This window comes from Rhinolophus sinicus, chromosome 12 (assembly GCF_057876585.1).
Source record: "Rhinolophus sinicus isolate RSI-liver-muscle chromosome 12, RSI-T2T, whole genome shotgun sequence".
Lineage (NCBI taxonomy): Eukaryota > Metazoa > Chordata > Mammalia > Chiroptera > Rhinolophidae > Rhinolophus > Rhinolophus sinicus.
In genome coordinates this window covers 16302645-16321545 of record NC_142512.1, presented here as the reverse complement: position 1 = coordinate 16321545, position 18901 = coordinate 16302645, and the positions used below count along the sequence as shown (strand labels likewise).

At 48.7% G+C, this 18901-nt stretch overlaps 1 protein-coding gene across 3 annotated transcripts in view; it reads left to right on the top strand.

The window, feature by feature from the left end:
• Positions 1-18901, top strand: part of PITPNM3 (PITPNM family member 3) — an 88475-nt gene that overhangs the window by 33299 nt on the left and 36275 nt on the right. For 2 of the 3 annotated variants that reach the window (XM_074319379.2, XM_074319381.2), the window contains exon 4: positions 8687-8734. In XM_074319379.2, the coding sequence (XP_074175480.1) occupies positions 8687-8734 (48 nt within the window). The remainder of the gene's footprint in view (positions 1-8686; positions 8735-18901) is intronic. The other variant, XM_088801985.1, reaches the window with a different exon arrangement.

The following is an 18901-nucleotide window of genomic DNA, read 5'->3' as shown; positions in this document are numbered from 1 at the left end:
CATTTTATGACCGAATATTGCCCCCTTATATGGATACACCACAGATTATTTATTCATTTATAAGTTGATGGACATTTGAGTTGTTTCTATTTTTTGTTACTGTTATGAATAGTGCTGCTGTAAGTACTCATGTACAAATTTTTGTGTGAAATTTTCAAGTCTCTTGGGCATGTATTTAGGAGTGGAATTGCTGTACCGTATAATAACTCTGTTTAACTTTTTGAAGAACTGACAAACTTTTTTCCAAAGTGGCTGCACCACTTTACAGTCCTGCGAGTACTGTATAACTTCCAATTTCTCCCCATTCTTGCCAACACTTGTTATTGTCTTTTATATGATAGCCATCCTAGTTGGTGTGAAGTGATATATAATTGTGATTTTGATTTGCAGTTCCCTGATGACTAATGATATTGAGCATATTTTCAGATGCTCATTGTGCTTATTGGTCATTTGTTCATCTTCTTTGGAGAAATGTCTATGCAAATCTTTTGCCCATTTTTACATTGGGTTATTTATCTTTTTATTGTTGAATTATAAGTGTTCTTTATATATTCTAGATACTAGACCCCTATCATATATGTGACTTATAAATATTTTCTCCCATTCTGTGAGTTGTCTTTTCACTTTCTTAACAGTGTCCTTTGGAGCACAAATTTAACAAATTTTGATGAAGTTTAATTTATGTATTTTTATTGTTTGTGCTTTTGGTGTCATATCTAAGAAAACATTTACTCCTATGTTTTCTCTTTACATTTACTTTTTGTCTATGGTGTTCAACTTCATTCTTTTGCATGTGAGTAACTAGATGTACTAGCATCATTTATTGAAAAGATTATTCTTTCCTTACTGAATTATCTTGGCATATAGATGATGTATTATAGAATTGTACACTTGAAACCTATGTAGCTTTGTTGACTATTGTCACCCCAATACATTTTAATAAAAAAAAATCATAATCTAAAAAAAAGAAAAAGAAAAAAGAAAGAAGTGGAAGTCTGGGAGTCCACCAATTTTATCCTTCTTTTGCAAGTTTGTTTTGGCTATTTTGCATTTCCATATGAATTTTAGAATCAGCTTATCAACTTCTGCAAAAAGTCAGTTGGGATTTTGATAGGGATTGTGTTGCATCTATAGATCGATTTGGGGAGTATTGCCATCTTAACAATATTAGTTTTCTAACCCATGAACATGGGATGTTTTTCCATTTATTTAGTCTTCTTTAATTTCTTTCAATGATATTTTATAGGTTTCAGTGTATAAGTCTTACATTTATTTTGTTACATTTGTTCCTAAGTATTTTATTCTTCTTGATGCAGCTGGAATTATTTTCCTAATTTTATTTGTGGATTGTTCATTACAAGTGTATAGAAATGAGATTGATTTTTGTATATTGATTTTGTATCCTGCACCTTTGCTGAACTCATTTATTAGTTTTGTTGTTGTTGTTTTTGAGGGGGTTCCTTAGGATTTTCTATACATATAAGGTCATGTCGTCTCCAAATAGAGGTAGTTTTACTTCTTCTCTTCCAGTCTGGGTGCCCTTTGTTTCCTTTTCTTACCTAATTTCCCTGGCTAGATCCTTTGGCATAATATTGACTAGAAATGGGGAGAGCCAACCTCTTGTCTTGTTCCTGATCTTAGGGGGAATGTTTTTAGTCTTTCATCATTCTATATGTTAGCTGTGAGTTTCTCGTAATTATCCTTTATCTGGTTGAGGAAGTACTCTCTTCTGAGTTTGTTAAATGCTTATATCGTGAAAAGCTGTCAGACTTTGCCAAATGCTCTTTCTGCATCGATTGAGATGATCATATTCTTATTTTTGGTCCTTTGTTCTGTTAATATGATGTATTACATTGATTGATTTTCATATGTCGAACAATGTTGCATTCCTGGGATAAATTCCGTTTGGTCCTTGGCATGTCACTAATCTTGTATGCTCAGGGTTTACATGTCTCTTCCAGAATAATTTATACTAAGAGTTTATGAGCTGTCACTTAAGTGACTATTTACATTCAGGGCTCTTGTTTTTGAAACTTAATGTCATCAAGGCCACATACTCATTGAGAGAAAGGATCCAGTCAAGCCTATTTGTCCTTGGTCAGTTTCTCTGTCTTCAACTCTCCAGAGAGCTAGTTTCCCCTCCCATTCACCCCCTGACTCTAGTGTATGTCCTTGTATCCAGCGATGTGGTTCGCAAAGAGTGGAACCTGGACCAACAGCATGAGCACCACTAGGAAATTTGTCAAAAATGTAGATTTTGGAGCCCCGTCCCTGACTTACTGAATCAGATACTCTGGGGGTAGGGCTCAGTGTCTGTGTTTCAGCTCGCCCTTTAGGTGATTCTGGTGCTTGCTAAAATTTGACAACCATTGATTATTATGATACTACTTTGGTTCGAGGAATCCCCAGATCCATTTCCCCGTTTCTCCTTCCTTTAGTCATTGAGTTTGATATCTTTCTTCCACATTGTTGATTTTCCTCTAATATTTAGTAATACTTGAATGTGTACTCCACTTTGTATTTGCAGTTCCTCTTAGTCCATCTCTGAGTGATGTGATAAGTGTGTTTACTGCAACCTGCTGTCATCTGATTATTGGGGGGGGGTAGAAAATGCTGGTGGGTGAGTTGAGCCATTAGCTCCTGGTTTATTCCTCTTGAGTAGGTTTGGCCTTCCAAGGTATCCTGTCCTTCAAACATTCATCCCTTCTTACACCTGGGGACAAATGCCTCTGGCTGGCACAAGAAGGGATTCGGGGGAGGACCATAGCACCTGGCTTCTCTACCATGGAAGCCCAGACAGTGGCAAATGCTTCCTTTGCTCCTGTATTTTCTACCTGTGAGTCTGCTGTTCCTTCTGGGATGCCTGCATCTTTGACCACAAACCTTCCTTTGAAGGATTGAGGCTATGGTTTCCTCTCTCCTGAGTTGGCTTTATGAGCACTTGACTTTCACAGTCACACAAGGCTCCACGTTTCACAGGGTCTCACAATTGAGTTTATGCTCTGCTATTGCTGCCTTGAAATGCTTAATAATTTTGAAATCATTAAGAGCTTAATACTTTTGAACAAGGGCCCCACATTTTCATTTTTCATGGACCCTGCAAATTATACAGCCAGTCCTGCCTCCCTCCGTTGGATCTCTCTGCCTTCTGTCTTTTGGGGATGTCCTACCATTTCTGGTCTGCTAAGGACACCCCTTCTTCTTTTATAATGCTACTGAAGATTAATTCATAGGCAATATGTAGTTTCATTTTCTAGGGATTTGGGGCAGAAAACAAAGGTTGGATCATGTTGCCAGTTTACCATCTTTATCCAACCCTAGTGTAATGCTTCTCAAACATAAATCCAGTAATACAATCCTGCTGTGGTGTTAGCAACCAGGGGTTTATTGCCTGCAGAATGCAGTATAAATCCCCCAGCCTGGCATGGGAGGCAATCAGAGTGGTTCTTCCTTCTAATAATTATAATTGTCTAGGGACAGCCACTTCCTCATTGCTGCAGGAACCATACAGTCTTGGAATGGCTGTTTCATTCCTGTAGCAAGGAGGAAGTTGCTACATGAGGGATATTATCAAGGGGCTGTCCGATTATTGCTAAATCTGGTGATCCCACGGTTAGCTCTGCCTCTGGTATTTATTGCTTCCGGACTACACCTCGCCTCCTTTTCTGTTCACCCTATGTTCCAGCCAAATGCCCAGGGGCTGCTTGCTGACCCTCGAGCCCACGTAAGCTCTTCTGTTTCCTGCCTTCCCTTGCTTTCCTCCTGATTTCATCTCTAGCTCTCGCAATCCTGTGCACTTCCTCAGGGAGTCTCCCCGATACTCCCGCCTCTCTCAGACCAGCTCCCTCACATCCAGCACAGCTTAGTTGGACCATCCCCTGCAGCACTGACTTGTCTGCTTCCAGTTGTGTTTTTCTGAGTGTGTGCTTTGCCTCTGTTTCTGAATCTGCAGTAGTGAGGGCTCATCGTGCATTCATGCATCCCTCCCTCACTAATGCATTCAGTACGCATGCTCTGATACTTACTCTGTGTCAGACCTTGTGCCAGTCAAAGTTGGGGACACAGTGATGACTCAGAAATGACCGACTCCCAGACTCGAAGGTGGGGCAGTTACAGTCCAGTGAGCTAACTGCTCTCACAAGAGTGGAAACAAAGGACAGAGGGATCAAAGAGGACATGGAGCTTGAGCTGAGACATGAGGAGCTGAGGGGGCCTTTCGGGGTTCTGGACAGAACCAAGAGGGTGCAACAGGCAGAGGGAACAGCAGGTGCAGAGATGTGGGGGGGAGGGGTATGAGAAAGCAGGGGAATTTGGGGAGCCACACAGAGTGCATCTTGACTGAGGTTGGGGTACAAGGTGTTGGTCTGTGGGATGGTGTAACAGGTGAGGAGGTCTGGGAGAAAAGGCGGAGTGGGGAAGCTGGAGATGAAGGCCTTGAATGTCAGGCTGAAGAGATGGGTTCTTCTCAGGGAGGCCCCTGGGGACCCATGGAATAGTGTAAGCAGCAGTGTGACAAGCCACTTTTTAGAAAGATCATTCTGGAAGCCAATGAGGAAATTATGGGGGGACGGAATGAGTATAGAGGGATTGTGACGGGCCAGATGAGAGGTTATAAGGGTGAACCTTGGCCCTGCAACTCAGTAGAGGCTCAGGGTTTGGGGAACACCCTGAGTAGGGTGGGAGTGTGTGGGTCTCTCCTTGTCAGCCTTACTCCATGAGCTGAGTTACCAGGCTGGGCCAAGGCCTGGTTGGAGCCCCCAAGGCCTATAAATCACGGCGCTTCAGCTGCTCCCATTCCTGCTCCATGGGGGCTGCTGACGCTTTCTGGAGTCTCAGGAGGAGAATTCCCAATTCCTTCTTCACCAAGGCCCATCTGTCTGAATTGCTCCCCCAGCAGCCACCTCATCTTCCCCTTAGAGGCAAGAAGACACTCCTGTTTCAGGTGTTTAGCGAAAGCGCTTCTGATCTTGGCTACCTCTTGCTCTTGGGCATTTCAATTTGTTGGAAAGGGGATTGGGAAGAGGAAACAGAATCGCTCAGGAAACTGTTTAAGGAGATGATGTGGCTCAGATTCACAGGGTTGTGGGATTGGGACAGGCTGATTAGCGGCTGAGCCGGGGACAGGCTACCAAGGCCCTGCCTTCCTGGTTCCCAGCCTCTCTGTGTAGCCATCCAGGCAGCTCCTGCTTATGAAGAAAGCTCCAGCTGAGGCAAGGCTGTGGGGCCCAGGGGCCCTGGAAAGCTCTAGGCCAAGTGGGGTCTCATTTAGGCAGTGGCTGAGCCAGCTGCCGATTTGGTTAATCACCCTCATCCTGGGAGTCTGCTCATCAGGAAGCCAGGTTCACAGCTGACTCCTCCACTCACTGGCTGGTGGCTGGGCAGGGGAGGCCGGCTCCCTGCTGTGCTGGCTCGTACTCACCTTGTCAACCGGCAAGCTCCTTCCAGCCCCCTGCCCCTTGGATGCCTGGCTCAGGCTTCACTGCAGAAGAGACTAAGTCTGAGGAAACATGGGTCAGCCAAAGCCTCTGGGTGCTTCTCCCCAGCACCCCTTGCAAACAGCCCCTTCTCCACGGCCCCTGCTCCCCCGCCTCAGTTCCTGACTTGTCACAGCCTTTGTCTGCCTTGGTGACTCCCCACTTCAGGAAGTACTGCCCTTTCCACCTGGGCCATCCCAGGAAGCTTCTGCTCTAGAAAGCCTCCCCAAACCCTAGAGAGGGCAGAGCTGAGGTCATGAGAGGAGCCCTCTGCAGAGTTGGGGTGACAAAGGGACCAGATCTAAACATTGGGTTAGTGACTATCCTTCTGAGCCTCTGTTTCCTTATCTGGGAAGGGGACCTGTTCCGCACAGGTGTGAAATCATGATGATTTAATGAGTGGGAAGCACCTGGCAAACCATAAAGCTTCTATACACCCAGGGCCAGCCTTTCCCACTTACACCACTGAGCCCGTGCTCACGGGGTGGCTCTCACCTTCTTTCCTAACAGTCTTCCTTCTATCTGTGTGGATACTCATGTGAATTCTGCACACTAGCATCTCAATGACACTCCCTCCTGGTTTTTTCCTCGGAGAACTGGGGTCCTTGGAGAAGTTGTGGACACAATTTTGGGGGGGAACTCAGATTTGCTCAGGAAGCTGGGGCGGGGCAGGCTTGGTATCTCTAGGTTCTCCTGGCGTGGTCAAGTTCAGAAGAGATGGTCCTACCAGGCAGCAGGATCCTGCTTCTAGATCCGAAAGCTAGAATTTTCAGGCTGAAGGCATGGCCTCTACATCGCTTACTCTTATCCCAGACCGCAGTCCAGCCACCTTTGTGCCACCCCCCAGGCCCAAGACACTTCCTCCTGGGAAGCAGGAAAGGCAGAACTGTGGGGCCTTTTAGCATGGTAGGGTACAGTCTTCCATTGGACAGATGGGACTAATCGAGGCCAAAACACAGTGCAACAGAGCGAGGGCTAGGACTCCTGACATCAAGAGTCTCTCCCTGGCTGCAGCGCCTTGGGGGCTCAGACAGAGCTGCTGACTGACTGGGGTCCAGGTGGCTGGGGTCTGGGGACTCTGCTTCTCATGCCCCAGCCTCAGTGTGGGGACAGGGAGCTTTCTAGCTCCCGGGCGTTTGGGCTTACATCCCTTTGAGCCGCCGAGTCAGGTGGGGTGGGCTTGAGGAGAGCATTCAAGAGGGAAGGGAACTAGCCTTTGCTGAACCTGACCCTGTGCTGGTCCTTGGATCCCAGAGTTGACCTTTGAGGACAGAGGTCCTGAAAACTGAGGTTTCTGGGGAAGAATTGAAGCTTCATGGAAGGGGTGGCCCTGGGTTGGTTCTCATTCCAGCTTGCAGGATACAGTGAATTTGACAGAGGAAGGTAGAAGGACAGGTAAAGGTGTGCAGGCTGTGCCATGAGTGCACACCCACGAACAGGGATTTGGCTGGTGGATAGTGAGCAGGAAGGGGTAGGGACATGCTGGAGAGGGGGGCAGGGGCCACTTTATGGAGAAACTTGTTTGCCAGGCTCAGAATTTGATGATGGGGAACAACTAGAGGGTCTTAAGCAAGAGAGTGGCCAGGCCAGCTGGCTTTAGAAAAATTAACCTGCTGAAACCGGAGGCAGAGAAATTCAACAGATCAATGTACATGCTGGAGTGGTGAGTATCTGTTGAGAACAGTACTTACCTTCTGCTGCGGGTGGGTGTGCAAATCAGAAGACACACCTCACTGGAAAGCAATCAGGCAATAACATCAGGAGTCATAAAGATTCCTACCCTTGGGCCCAGAATCCTCCTTCTGTGGATGTATTTTAAGGAAATCGTGGAAAATGCAGAAAGGGCACCAACCACAAAGGTGTGCATTGCAGCAGTAATTACAAAGGTGACATTTTGAAACTTTCCACCAATGGGATAATTTCAAAGTCAGCCATGATGTATCCTCTGAGTAGAAGCATATATAGCTGTGGGACTGACGTCACAGAAGTGGTGTAACTTTACTGGGAACTATTTATGCTGTAATTTGAAGTACAGAAGGTGTAATTTGGGCTTCTTTATCACCTACGATGCCTTCCGTGAGCCAGCCATTGATCTAGTTACTGGGAATACAGAGATAAATGACAAGTCCTGCCTGCAGAAAGCTGATATGATCTCAATAGGCCCCAACATGCATATGGAAAAAAGGACTGGGAGGAATGACATAAAATGAGATCAGTGATTTTCTGTCTCATGGGATTATAAGGAATCTTTTTCTTCTTTATGTTTGTTAGTGTTTCCCAAATTATCAATAAGGAGCTTGTATTGCTTTCATAATTATAGAAACAAAGCTCCTCATTAAAAGGCAGAGCTATCGAGATAGTCCAGAAAGGTAGCATGGAGTTCTATCTTTGGGTAGTATGTGTATGTGTTTGGGGCGGGGGTTCATTTATTTATTCATTCAACAAACATTGATTGAAAAGCATAGGCCTGGGGACACACCAATGAACAACATAGAAATACCTTGCATTGTGGACTCTATGTCTTGTGAAGAGGGAGAGAGTAGTGAGGAGATAAGGAGGCAGACCCCACAGCACCCTGTGACTGACTGAATGTGGGGTAAGGGAGGGGAAAGGGTCAGGGCCGACTCCCATCAGGGGGAGCAGTGGTACCTTCACTGAGGTGGGGACTTGGGAAGAAGGGCAGCTCCAGGAGCCTCACGTGGTCATGGGGGTGTGCGCTACCTGAGGAGCATCCAGGGCCGATGTCCAGGAGGCAGCAGGCGATTGGGGTCAAGAACTCAAAAGAGAGGGCTAGAGTAGAGACAGAGATTTGCCAACTATCTGCACTGATGTGTTCAGTGCTGACTGTTAGAGGGGAAAGTAAGTGTACAGGGGGCGGGTGCTTTGTGACGGTGGGAGGAGAGGAGGTGCCAGGCAAGAAGGCTGAGGTGAAACGTGGCCAGGCCACACCTCCCCAGGCAATGACCGCATGGCCTTATGCTTTGTCTTGTATAAAGAACCAAGAGCTATGTGTGGCAGTGGTGGGGTGGGGCATGAGGGGGTGGGAGAGACCTCTGCCCACCCCAGCTCTGGGAGGGAGGCATTGAGACGAGGGGCAGAGGCTGATCAACAGATACTGAGGAGTCTGCTCACGTTTCTCTCTCTCTTTCTCTCTCTCTCTCTCTCTCTCTCTCTCTCTCTCTCTCTCTCTCTTTCTTTTTTTTTTTCTGCAGGAGAAGGGAGTGCGCCGTGCACGTCCAGCACCCTCCAGGAGAAGCAGCGTGAGTTAAGCCTGCCCCCCGAAGCAGGCTTTCCTTCCCCTTGGCTCGGTCCAAGCTCTGGTCCACTCAGAGCTCAGAGGGTGGTAGGATCTTCACCACCACTCCACCCGATTGGAGGGCCCAGGGCCACTCTCTGCCCCATGAGTTGAGCTCTTGGTTCCTGACTTCCCACACACACTGGGCAACTCAGGCATCAGAGCCAGAGCGAGGGCCTAAGGCTAGTGGGCTGGGAAGCTGAGCCCAGCCCAGCCCAGACAGGGTCACAGAAAGCCTTGCGTGTGTCATTGGCACGTGGGCAGAGAGAGACGAGGGCAGGAATGGGGAACAAACCCTCCTGCACCTTTGAGACCATCCTCTTTGGGATGTGTTGACTGAAGTCCGAGGCCCTTCGTTCAAGGGTTAAGAGCCTTCCATGCCATCACTCAGAGGCCATGCCTGCAGAACCCAGGGCGCTCCTAAGGCCCTGCTGTCCTTTGCCGCATATACACTTCTCCAGCGGCCCTTCTGCCTGTGTTTTCTCAGGGGGCTGAGCACAGGATTGGACCCAGGAAAGACTTGGTAAAGATGTTGATTTGCTGACAAAGTAACCTCAGGACATTGTTCCTGGAGGTTGGGGTAGACTTATGGGGTGCTGTCTGAGCCAAATGTCTTGCTTTGGTCAGTATTGAGTTTCACCTGAGCCTGGGGGCAGGGAGAGGAGTCTATGTGTATGTTTGGAGGTGACAGGAGAATGTATGCTCAGAACTTTCCTTACTTCTCTCTCCTGTTTTGATCTGTGATTGCCACTTTGGGGGTGTAGGGGAGGAAAAACAATTTCCCTTCTACCCTTCTAAGTTCTTCTAGTTGACTAACAATCAAATTAACATGAGACAGGTCGTGAAATAATAGAAAACATGACCAAATGTATTGCTTATGTGCCTGTGGGAGTTCCTTAAGAATATGGGACCTGAGGACACATAGGCATTTGAGGCTTCTATGCCGTTTTGGACTAAGGCGAGGGAGGCAGGGGTCTGGGATTTCAAAGGGAAGGGAGGCAATTCAAAGGTAGGTAAGGAGCAAACACGCTGTAAACAAATTCTTGCTGGGCCCCCCAGAACAATGGGACACAAAGGGGAGTCTTTTGTTTCTTAAAAATAACAAGCTTGAAATAATCGATATCCCAAGAGGCATATTTTGGGGTGGCAAGCTCTGCTTCTCCGCAGGGGGCTCAGCCCACTCTGCCCACCCCCTCCCCCAGTGCAAGCCTTGCTGGAGGCCTTCCTCCCAGCTCTTCCATCCTTCCAATGCACTAGGGGTCCCTGCAGTGCCAGCTTCTCATGCCTGGCTGCAGCCCCGAGTAGGTGCCCAAGCCTCCTGAGGAGCTTTCTATATGCGTAACATCCAGTGGCATGAGTGTCTCTGTCAGGGGCACCCCCAAGGCTCAGGCCACAAGTGCAGTGGGCGAGCGCACGGCAGTACAGAGAGGGGGCACTTCTCTTTCCTGTGTCCTCATAGAATGTAAGGAACTGAGCTCAGCCAGGGGATGGGGGAGAAGCTGTGTTAAAATGTACCCTGGGATTTTAATTTATAGAGGTAACTGAGTGACAACATGGAGAGGTCAATGCCATTGAAAGAATTTATTATGTACAGTTCCCCAGAGGAGCGGACATGCCACACCACGCAGGGCCACAGCAGAAGCAGAAGGTTTGATCAGGAGGTAGAAAGAGCCTGTGGAAAGCATGGGCCAGAGCCTTTATTGTGTTTTCAGAGGGAAATGAGGGCAGGGCATGGGACACGGCTTAGGACAGGCTAAGAGACCATCCCTACTTCATACCTGGCCCTGGAGTGATTTAGGGCAGGGGGAATATTGGTTAGGTGTGTGAGAGTTAGAGAAAAGAGGTGGGTTGGTCGGTTTGCATATGAAAGATGCAGGCCCTGTTTATTGTCTCCAGGAATTAGCATGCCCTTGGGAGGGGCAGGCTCCCCCTGGCCTGCCAGGCACCCCCAAGACGTCAAAACTTCATCGAATAAAAAAACATGATTAATAATAACAGGGATGTCAGGAATGTGAGAGAGGAAAAGAGCCCAGATGGTTCCTTCTGGGCCTCTAAACAGAAGACACCACGCTGCAGCCTCAAAGGGAAAAACACAGCCACCTGGCTGCCGTGGGGCTGTCCTCATGATGCCAATCCACAGCTCTGTTTTCCACAGACACAGTTGAATTGACCAGATGTTTGGTGTCTTCTGGAGCTGACTGAAAAATATGCATGTTTAAGTAGAGGCAAAGTTGTTGTTGTTTTTTTCCCACCATGATTATAAATTTTATGTTGTTTAAGGGTATTCTTATTTCGTAAAGAATAACAGTAGGTGCATAGACAAATTCTGGAGCTGAAATGGTCGTTGAAGTCAGTGAGTCCCAGGATAAACCCAACATTTCTGAGTAAGAACAGCAACACTCTTACGTCTTTTTCCATAGCATTGAATGCATCCAGTTGGAAGGACTGCTTTTTATTTCACAGTTACATCCTACCTAAAATTTGGGCATTCAAATACTTTTTCTTTCATGAAATGATGGTGGTGATTGATGGTGCTTTATTTATTTCTAATCCAAAATTGGCAAAATAAAAGTCTGACCCTGAATAAACAGAATAATAGAAATGCCTGATGTTTATAATGCGGTTTACCATTCACAGTCACTTCCATGTATATTATCTTTTTTAATATTTCCACTTGGTACTAAAAGCAAGGTGGGAGGTGGTACAAATTGCCCTGGACCAGGAGTCAGAAAATCCTGGGACTGATGCTGTGGCACCTGAGCTTTAAAGGTCTCGGGCCTGGGTTTGAGGCCCAGTTCCTTTATTTGCTTGCTGTGCCACGTTGCACAAGTTACCTAATGTCTCTGAGTCTCAGGTTACTCAGTTGTGGAAAGACGACCATAATGGCTACATACTGGGTTTGCTGACCTGGAAGCTGGGAAGGGCTACAGTCATTACAAGTGCCAAGATCCACACCTCACATAGAGGAAGCATGTACGGTGGTACTTCAGTTTTCGAATGCAATCCGTTCCAGAAGACCGTTCGAGTTCTGAAACGTTCGAAAACCGAGGCACGGTTTCCCCATAGAAAGTAATGCAAAATGGATTAATCGGTTCCAGACCTCTAAAATCAACTCCTAAAACTACAAATTTAGCATGAATTTTACTATGTAATGATACCATAGACCCATAAAATTTACGGCGTTCGTAAACCGAAATGTTCGTCAACGGAGACATTCGAAAACTGAGGTACCGCTGTACTAATTCTCACTTATTATTGGCTTTGGGAGGAGCCTCGGCATCTGGAACACCTGGCGTAGGTGTGGGGCATGAATGTCGTCATGGAGCTCAGTCTTTTTGACGCTCTGCTGGTTCTGTGGCTGCCTCAGTTATCACTGTCACACAGAGGTTTCCTCCTGAGTCTGAGTCCCAGAGAGTCCTCCTGAGCTGGCCACAGGGACTGTGAGTGCAGGGAAGGAGGAGGCCTGTCTGGGCCTTCTGCAGTGGCCTTGGTGGGGAGTGTCCTAGAATCCGCCCTGCATTGTGGCTGTCAGGTAGCCCCAGCTTTCATCCTGTGGTTGCACAGACAGCCTGGCAGCCTGCTGCCACTGGCTTGTGCGTGTTATTTAGAACCAGACCTGAGGAAGTCTAGGGAGCCATTGTGTGTGTGTGGGGGGGGACCCGGGGGGGGACAGAGGGGAGAGAGGGCCTTGGACAGGGGGCTGGGACACCTGAGCCCCTCCCACTGATTTGCTGGGCAACCTCAGCTCGGGCCTGCGGCCTGTGTCCTGTCCTGTCTGTGCGTGGAGACCCTTGTAATTCTGATATGGTAGCGGTCTCTGGTTTTCTGTTGCTGCCTCTTTGTCTCCTGGGTTCCTTGGTCTGTACGTCTTTCTGTTCTACCCTGTTCATGCTGCCCCACGGCACAGCCAATATCCACGGGGCGCTTCCAGCACATCTGACCTCGTGCCGGGTGCGGGTCTCAGGGAACTCATCATCTGCTCCTCGAACCTCACTCCTGTTCCTTCGTCCAAAGCGAATGCTTCCAGTGTCCAGGAACTCAAGCTAGAAAGCTGGGGTCCAACTAGACTTCTCCATCGCTGTCACCTTCCAGAGCCAGATCAGAGCCCTGAGAGTATCCATTCTACCGCCAACAGAGCTCTCAGTGCTTCACCCCTCTCTGTCTCCCGTCCCTCCTCTACTTGAGGCCACCTTCTTCTCTCCCAGGCTGGTCTGTCCTCCGTGTGCTGTCCTCCCTGCCTCCAGTGTCCCCCACACCAGTCCTTCCTCCAGAGTGTCAGAGAGTCCTCTACAGGAGGCACATTTGTCCTTGTGGTCCCCTGCTGGCCTCCTGTGATTTCTCTCCAGCAAAGGATGAGCCTTGCCTCTGCGAAACCCGCCTGCCCCCTGCCCTACCGGCTCTCCCCGTTCCTGTCCACGCTGGCTTCTAGGAGTGTAGAGACTCTAACCAAACACAGTTTTCTCAGAAGCTGACTGGGAAGCTGGAGCATTCTCTTCCTGCCTGGGAAGGGGACCCAACCAGCCTCCTCCAAAGCAGATGGTAGGAAGAACTTGGGGTCCCAGAGTGATTCCTCCCTTGGGACCCAGCCCTGTGGGCCTCTGCCCTCTCTGCTCCGTTCACCGATGCCTGGATCAGGGAGCTGGGCTCTCCCCTCCCTGCTGGGACCTGCCTTCATCTCGGAAGCGCCTGAGAGCAGAGCTGTTGTCTCAGCAGCGCAGTGACTCTCCTTCCTCTGCCCACCAGGTCCATCTCCAAGGAGAAGCATGAGTCTCCCATGAGGCCTGTGGCTGCCTCACTCTCTCTCTTCCCATCTCAGCAGCTCCACAGGGTGCAGGGTGCTGTCCGGGTCCTTCTCCCTGATCTTCATAATGACTTGGGAGCTGGGAAGGGCTGCAGTCATTACAAGCATGTCACAATGAGAACACGGAGCGAATAATCTTCCGAGGAAGGTGTTCAAGCCCAGTCTCCTCACTCCTCCATCTCCAGAGCTTGGTCTCATGTCTGCTCTGAACTCCCATTTTCCTGCAATTCTTCCTTTGCACAGTACGAGTTGGAGGGACTTCTGTCTCATCCCACCTGGTGGGTGGAGGTGCCAGGACAGGAGGACTTGGGCCCCTGTGAGTCGGGCCCAGCCAGTGCAGAGTGCGTGACCTGACACATGTGACCCACCCTCGTGGTTGTCAGTGGCTTTGTCAGGGTCAGTGTCTGGCATCAGAGGTGGGGATGGAGGCAGCAGGTGGCTGCCCCAGGTATGGGGAGGGTCTGCCCATGGCCACGCCTGCTTATTAGAGTGGGGTGCTCAGTGGGGCTCTGAACTCTCTCTTGTCCCCAGACCAAGAGCGGACACTGGTCCAGACTGAGTCCCAATCCCGGTTCCAGAATGACCCCTGATCTTTATCCTCCCGAGTCACTACCCTAGCCACCATTGGAGCCCTGATTTGTCCCAGTCTGTGTCCTGATGCCAGCCCTGGTCCTGGACTGAGCTTGGTTCCTTGACCTCATGAACTGTCAGACAAACCTGTGTGGTTGTCCCAAAGGGACAGAGAGAGAAGGTGGGGGCACTCAGCATCACCCCACTCCATTGTGGGGACGTGGCTTCACCTCATGTCCCACTGTCTGGGGTCAGTGACTGGAGCTCTGAATGCCCAGCTCCCGAGGGGCATCCTCTTCTGTGTCCCTCAGCCCTGCAGCCTCACACAGGCGTGGTTCACGAAGCCCCCTGCCCACAGCTGGCCTCCCCACTCCTCTGCCTGGTAACTGGTATCTTTTCCTGGCCTGTGTGGGCAGCTTGCTGAGCACAGCTGCAGACGGGCTATATTTAGCTGATTTTAATGAGCACAGGGTGGCAGACATCCGCCTTGGGAGCACTTTCCTTGCGTGTGTGCGTATGTCTATGCTTGGCATGGTCTGTTCTAGTGCGTGTGTGCCTGTGCATTTGTGTGTGTGCATTAGGTGTAGGTCGATGCGTTGGTGCATTCACTGACACGAGGATAAGTGTGTGTCTGTGGGAGTCTATCTGTGTAGTGTGTGTGCTCTGCTGGGGACGTGTACAGCTTCTGACATTTAATAGGGGTGCAAAATGGGCACAAATTATTTCTTCATTCATCCATTTGTGTGAAAAGTATTTAATGAGCATCTTTTATATGCCAGCACTTTGATAGTCTCTGGGGACAAAATGGAGCAAAGCCGAACCAAATCCCAGCCTTTAAGGGTCTTATAGTCTGAGGGATGGAGGAGGGGAAGACAGAAATCAATGAAATTCAAAACCAAACATATAAGAATTAGTCCCAGGAAAGAGGGCCAGGGTGGAGGAGGGCCCAGGAAGAGGAGAATAAGACTGGAAAGCCCCCAGGAGGAAGGAACACTGAGGTTTCTGTAGGAAATATCTGGGCACAGGCAGCAAAACCTGGCTGAGCTCAGAGAGGGAGGGGGGAGTGGTGAGAGAAGTGGGTGGAGGGTGAGGCCTGTGGGTAGACCACACCGGGCCTTGGTCAGGATGTGGGAAGCCAGAGGAAAGGACGGTGTGGGATGATGTGGTAGATATTTGTAGAGCAGTTAGGCTCTAGTGCATGATTCAGTCAGGGCTCCAGCAGGAAAAGGAAGGCTCCTGCTAACAGCATGACTGGAGGAGAGTCGCATAAAAAGGCTATATTCACAGGTATAAGGAAACCCACCAGACACAGAGCAATTCCCTGGTCCTTCCCACACCTGGAGCTAGCTGTGTGGAGAGCCCCCCACCCTGCAGGAGCTGTGGGACCAGCCTCTGGTGACCTGGCAGGGAGGGAACCTCAGTCTCCCCAGTTCTCTGGGCTCCTTCCACTGGCCAAACCTAGTGGGAAGCAAGGGAGCCTCTGCCTCAGGCCCTAGCTGGGCTGGGAGCATAGAGGGTGGATCTGAAGGGGCAAGTGGAGACCCTACTGCCTAGTCCACTGACTTACATGGGAGAGAACAACATTTTCCTTTATTTTTGCAGAAGCCAATTTATAATTTTGACTCTGCATACCCAACTAGAGAGACTCCCCCTCTGTGATTCCAGGGGCTTCTCCTTTCCGCAGTCTTCTGCTGTTGTCCCAAAGCTCCCAGGTGTCTTTCTCAACACCTTGATGGTGGAATGGTGTGTTTCTGCACTCATGTCTGAGCACACGCATATGTGTGCAGGGAGCTGTCTGTCTACACGAGTGAGCCGGGCCCCAGCCTGGTGGTCTCTTCTGTCCTGGTCTGAATCTCTCGGGGCACAGGGTGGCCAGGCCTCCTGAAGTTGTTCCCCGTCTTCCTGGAGTTGTGAGGGTACCCCAAGTTGGGAGGGCACCCAGCATTGGTCTCTGTCCTCCTCTCAGCCTGGAGTGGGGGTAGGGATCTCCGGTCAGCCTGAGAGAATCTTTGTCACCTCAAATCCTTTTCTCCTTGGAACAAAGGTTCTTTTGGAAACAAAACCCAGGAAGCTCTGCCACAAACCTCCCCAGAGGCAAAGAAGCCAGAGCAGGGAGAGAAAAGAAATTAGTGTCTCAGAAAAAAAATCACCCTGCTACATGTACATTGAAAACAATTCCGATTTTTACTATGCCTTTTGAGTAGGTAGCACACGTACGTGGTATAAAATTCTAAAGGATCAAAAGGTGACAAGTATGCCTCCTTGTCCCATCCTCCAGCTCACTCAGTCCCTCCCCCAGAAACAGCGATTATTACGATTTTTTTTATAGACCATTCCAAAGATATTCTCTGCATATGTGGATATCTCCTTATTCATTCGTCTGTATTTCTATATATACCCCACACAGATGGGAGCATACGGTGCATTCCACAGCACTTCGCTTTCTCAGGTAATAATGTACTGGGATTATGCTACTATCTCAATACATGTAGAGGTGCATCCTTTGCAATGGTGTGTCATGTTTCACTGCAGCATAATTTGCTTAACCAGTCCCCTCTTGGTGGGCACATAGGTTGCTTTCTGTCTTTTGTCTATGTTATAAATAGTGTGGCAGGGGTTAGCCTTGTACCTATGTCATTTTGCACATGGACTTGGACTTGCTGGGTTAAGGGCCTTTGGCATTTTTGAATGACATCGTCAAATTCCTGGCTCCAGAGATTGTACTGGTTTTCACTTTCACCAGCAATGAATGAGGAAGAGCTGTTTTCCCACACCCTGGGCAGTATGGTGTTGATAATTGCTAGTTTGAGAGGTGGAAAGAAAAGGTGTTTTAGAGTAATTTCTATGAGCATTCCTTTAATTTAGGGTTCTGCGGTTGAGCACCTTTTCTTATGTTTAACAGCCATTCTCAGTCCTTTTCTGGAACCCACATTCATTTCGAGGGGATTACTGGGGTGGGAGAGAATGTGTGGGTCAGAGTGAGCTGTTGTATTTCTTTGTTTTGGTGCCTACTTCCAAGCAGAGCCAGGGTGGGCTTGACAGGGATTCCTTAGGGGGTAGATTGAAAGGTCCTATTTGGCTAATAACAGCCTCTGTCCCCTTTGTCCTCCCTGCCAGGGATCATTCTGCGGGGCAGGCAGTGTTGTGGAGACCTTTGTAAGAGTGGCGAGAACACCCCTTTCTTTTACCTTGTTTTTGTGGGGCAATGCTGCAGGAGAATAAAAGAGCCCTGGCCTGGTGACCTGATTCAAATCTCTACCTTTTCACTTACTTACAGAGATAGATAAATCACTTAAACTCTCTGAGCCTCAGTTTTCTCATCTGTAAAATGGGGAGAGCACCCTGACCTCTCAGGGTTCATGTGAAGATTACCTGAGACACTGGATGATGACTAGAAACTCAAGACAATTCTTCGGAGGGCTGAGTTCATTACAGGAGATTCACCAGGGTGGGGGATGCCAAGCCCTTCTGGCATCACTGTGTAGTGTGGTGGAAGGATTTTCCTGTGGTTGTATGTCCGGAATCTTCACTGGGCTTGATTCAAGATGGCGACACTCTCCATATGAGCTGGGTTTCAAGAGGAGTTGCTATTCCCTTGCTCACTTGGGGTGGCCAACAGCATGTTTTTAAGAGGCAGGATCTGGGACCCAGACGCCAGCAAGGCTCAGGCCTTAGCCTGGGCTAGTGTCTCTGCGAATGGGCTAATTGACCCCCTTGGGTTTTGGCCTCATTAGCCAGATGAATTCAGGCTGACTTGATTGGATTCTGACACTGAAAGGGTTAAGGTGTCCCTGGAGGGGCCTCAGCCTCTAGTTCCCCAAGCCTGGTTGGAAATTCTGCCCTAGCATCCCTTCTAAGTGGCCACTTACATAACTTGCTTGTATAACCTGGTGAAGGAGAACTCCCTGCCTCTAGGCCAGCACGGGTCATCCTTCAACTGTTGTAAACATTTCCTAAGTTGTGTTGAAACTTGGAACTCTCCAGAAACACTCCCATTCATCCTGGCTCTGCCCTCTGCTCCTGTGACCCAAACAAAGCTCTGCAGGGATTTGCAGGCAGTCCCCTAGAGCCTGCTCTTCTCCAGGCTGGGCCTTCGGCCACAGCTTTCCTGCCCAGTTATTGGTCTCCAGACATGTCCTCAAAGTGGCCTGAGCTGCAGGGCCGAGCAGGGTTGTCCCCTCGTTATTCTGAGCTGAGGTATCTAGTGCATGCAGCCTCAGAGGCTGAAAGGTATCTCTGGCAGTCTCATTACCCTGGCTCTCAGGCTTTGCAGCCATTGGTCATGTGCCTGGGCTTGGTCACATGACCTAGGTCTTTGTCATGTGGCTTGGCCATGATCATGTGACCCTAGGTGCTGCCTTGAAGTCACGTGTTGTATCAGATTCATCTTGGTGTTTTTAGCCCTGACACAAATTTGGGCAAGAATAAATAGAGTAGGAATTGGCAAGTGATGTGTAATATATATATATTTTTAAACCCAAATGCAGGATCATCATTCACTCATCGTGTTTCACATGTATTTGTTCCTTACACAAGGATTTCTTTTCCTTTTTACATTCCCTCATTAGCCTGTCAGCTCCGAGAGGGCGGGACAGCGTTTCACGGATTTATTTTGTTTGTGGTGTTTGCATTTAGTAAAGTAGGGGATTGTGGCTTGTTTAAAATGTTCTTATTGCAAACATGACACATGCTTGTATTATCCCTTCAATAAATACATTCATAAATAGTTTTAAACTAAAAGAAATATGGGCTCACTAGAGA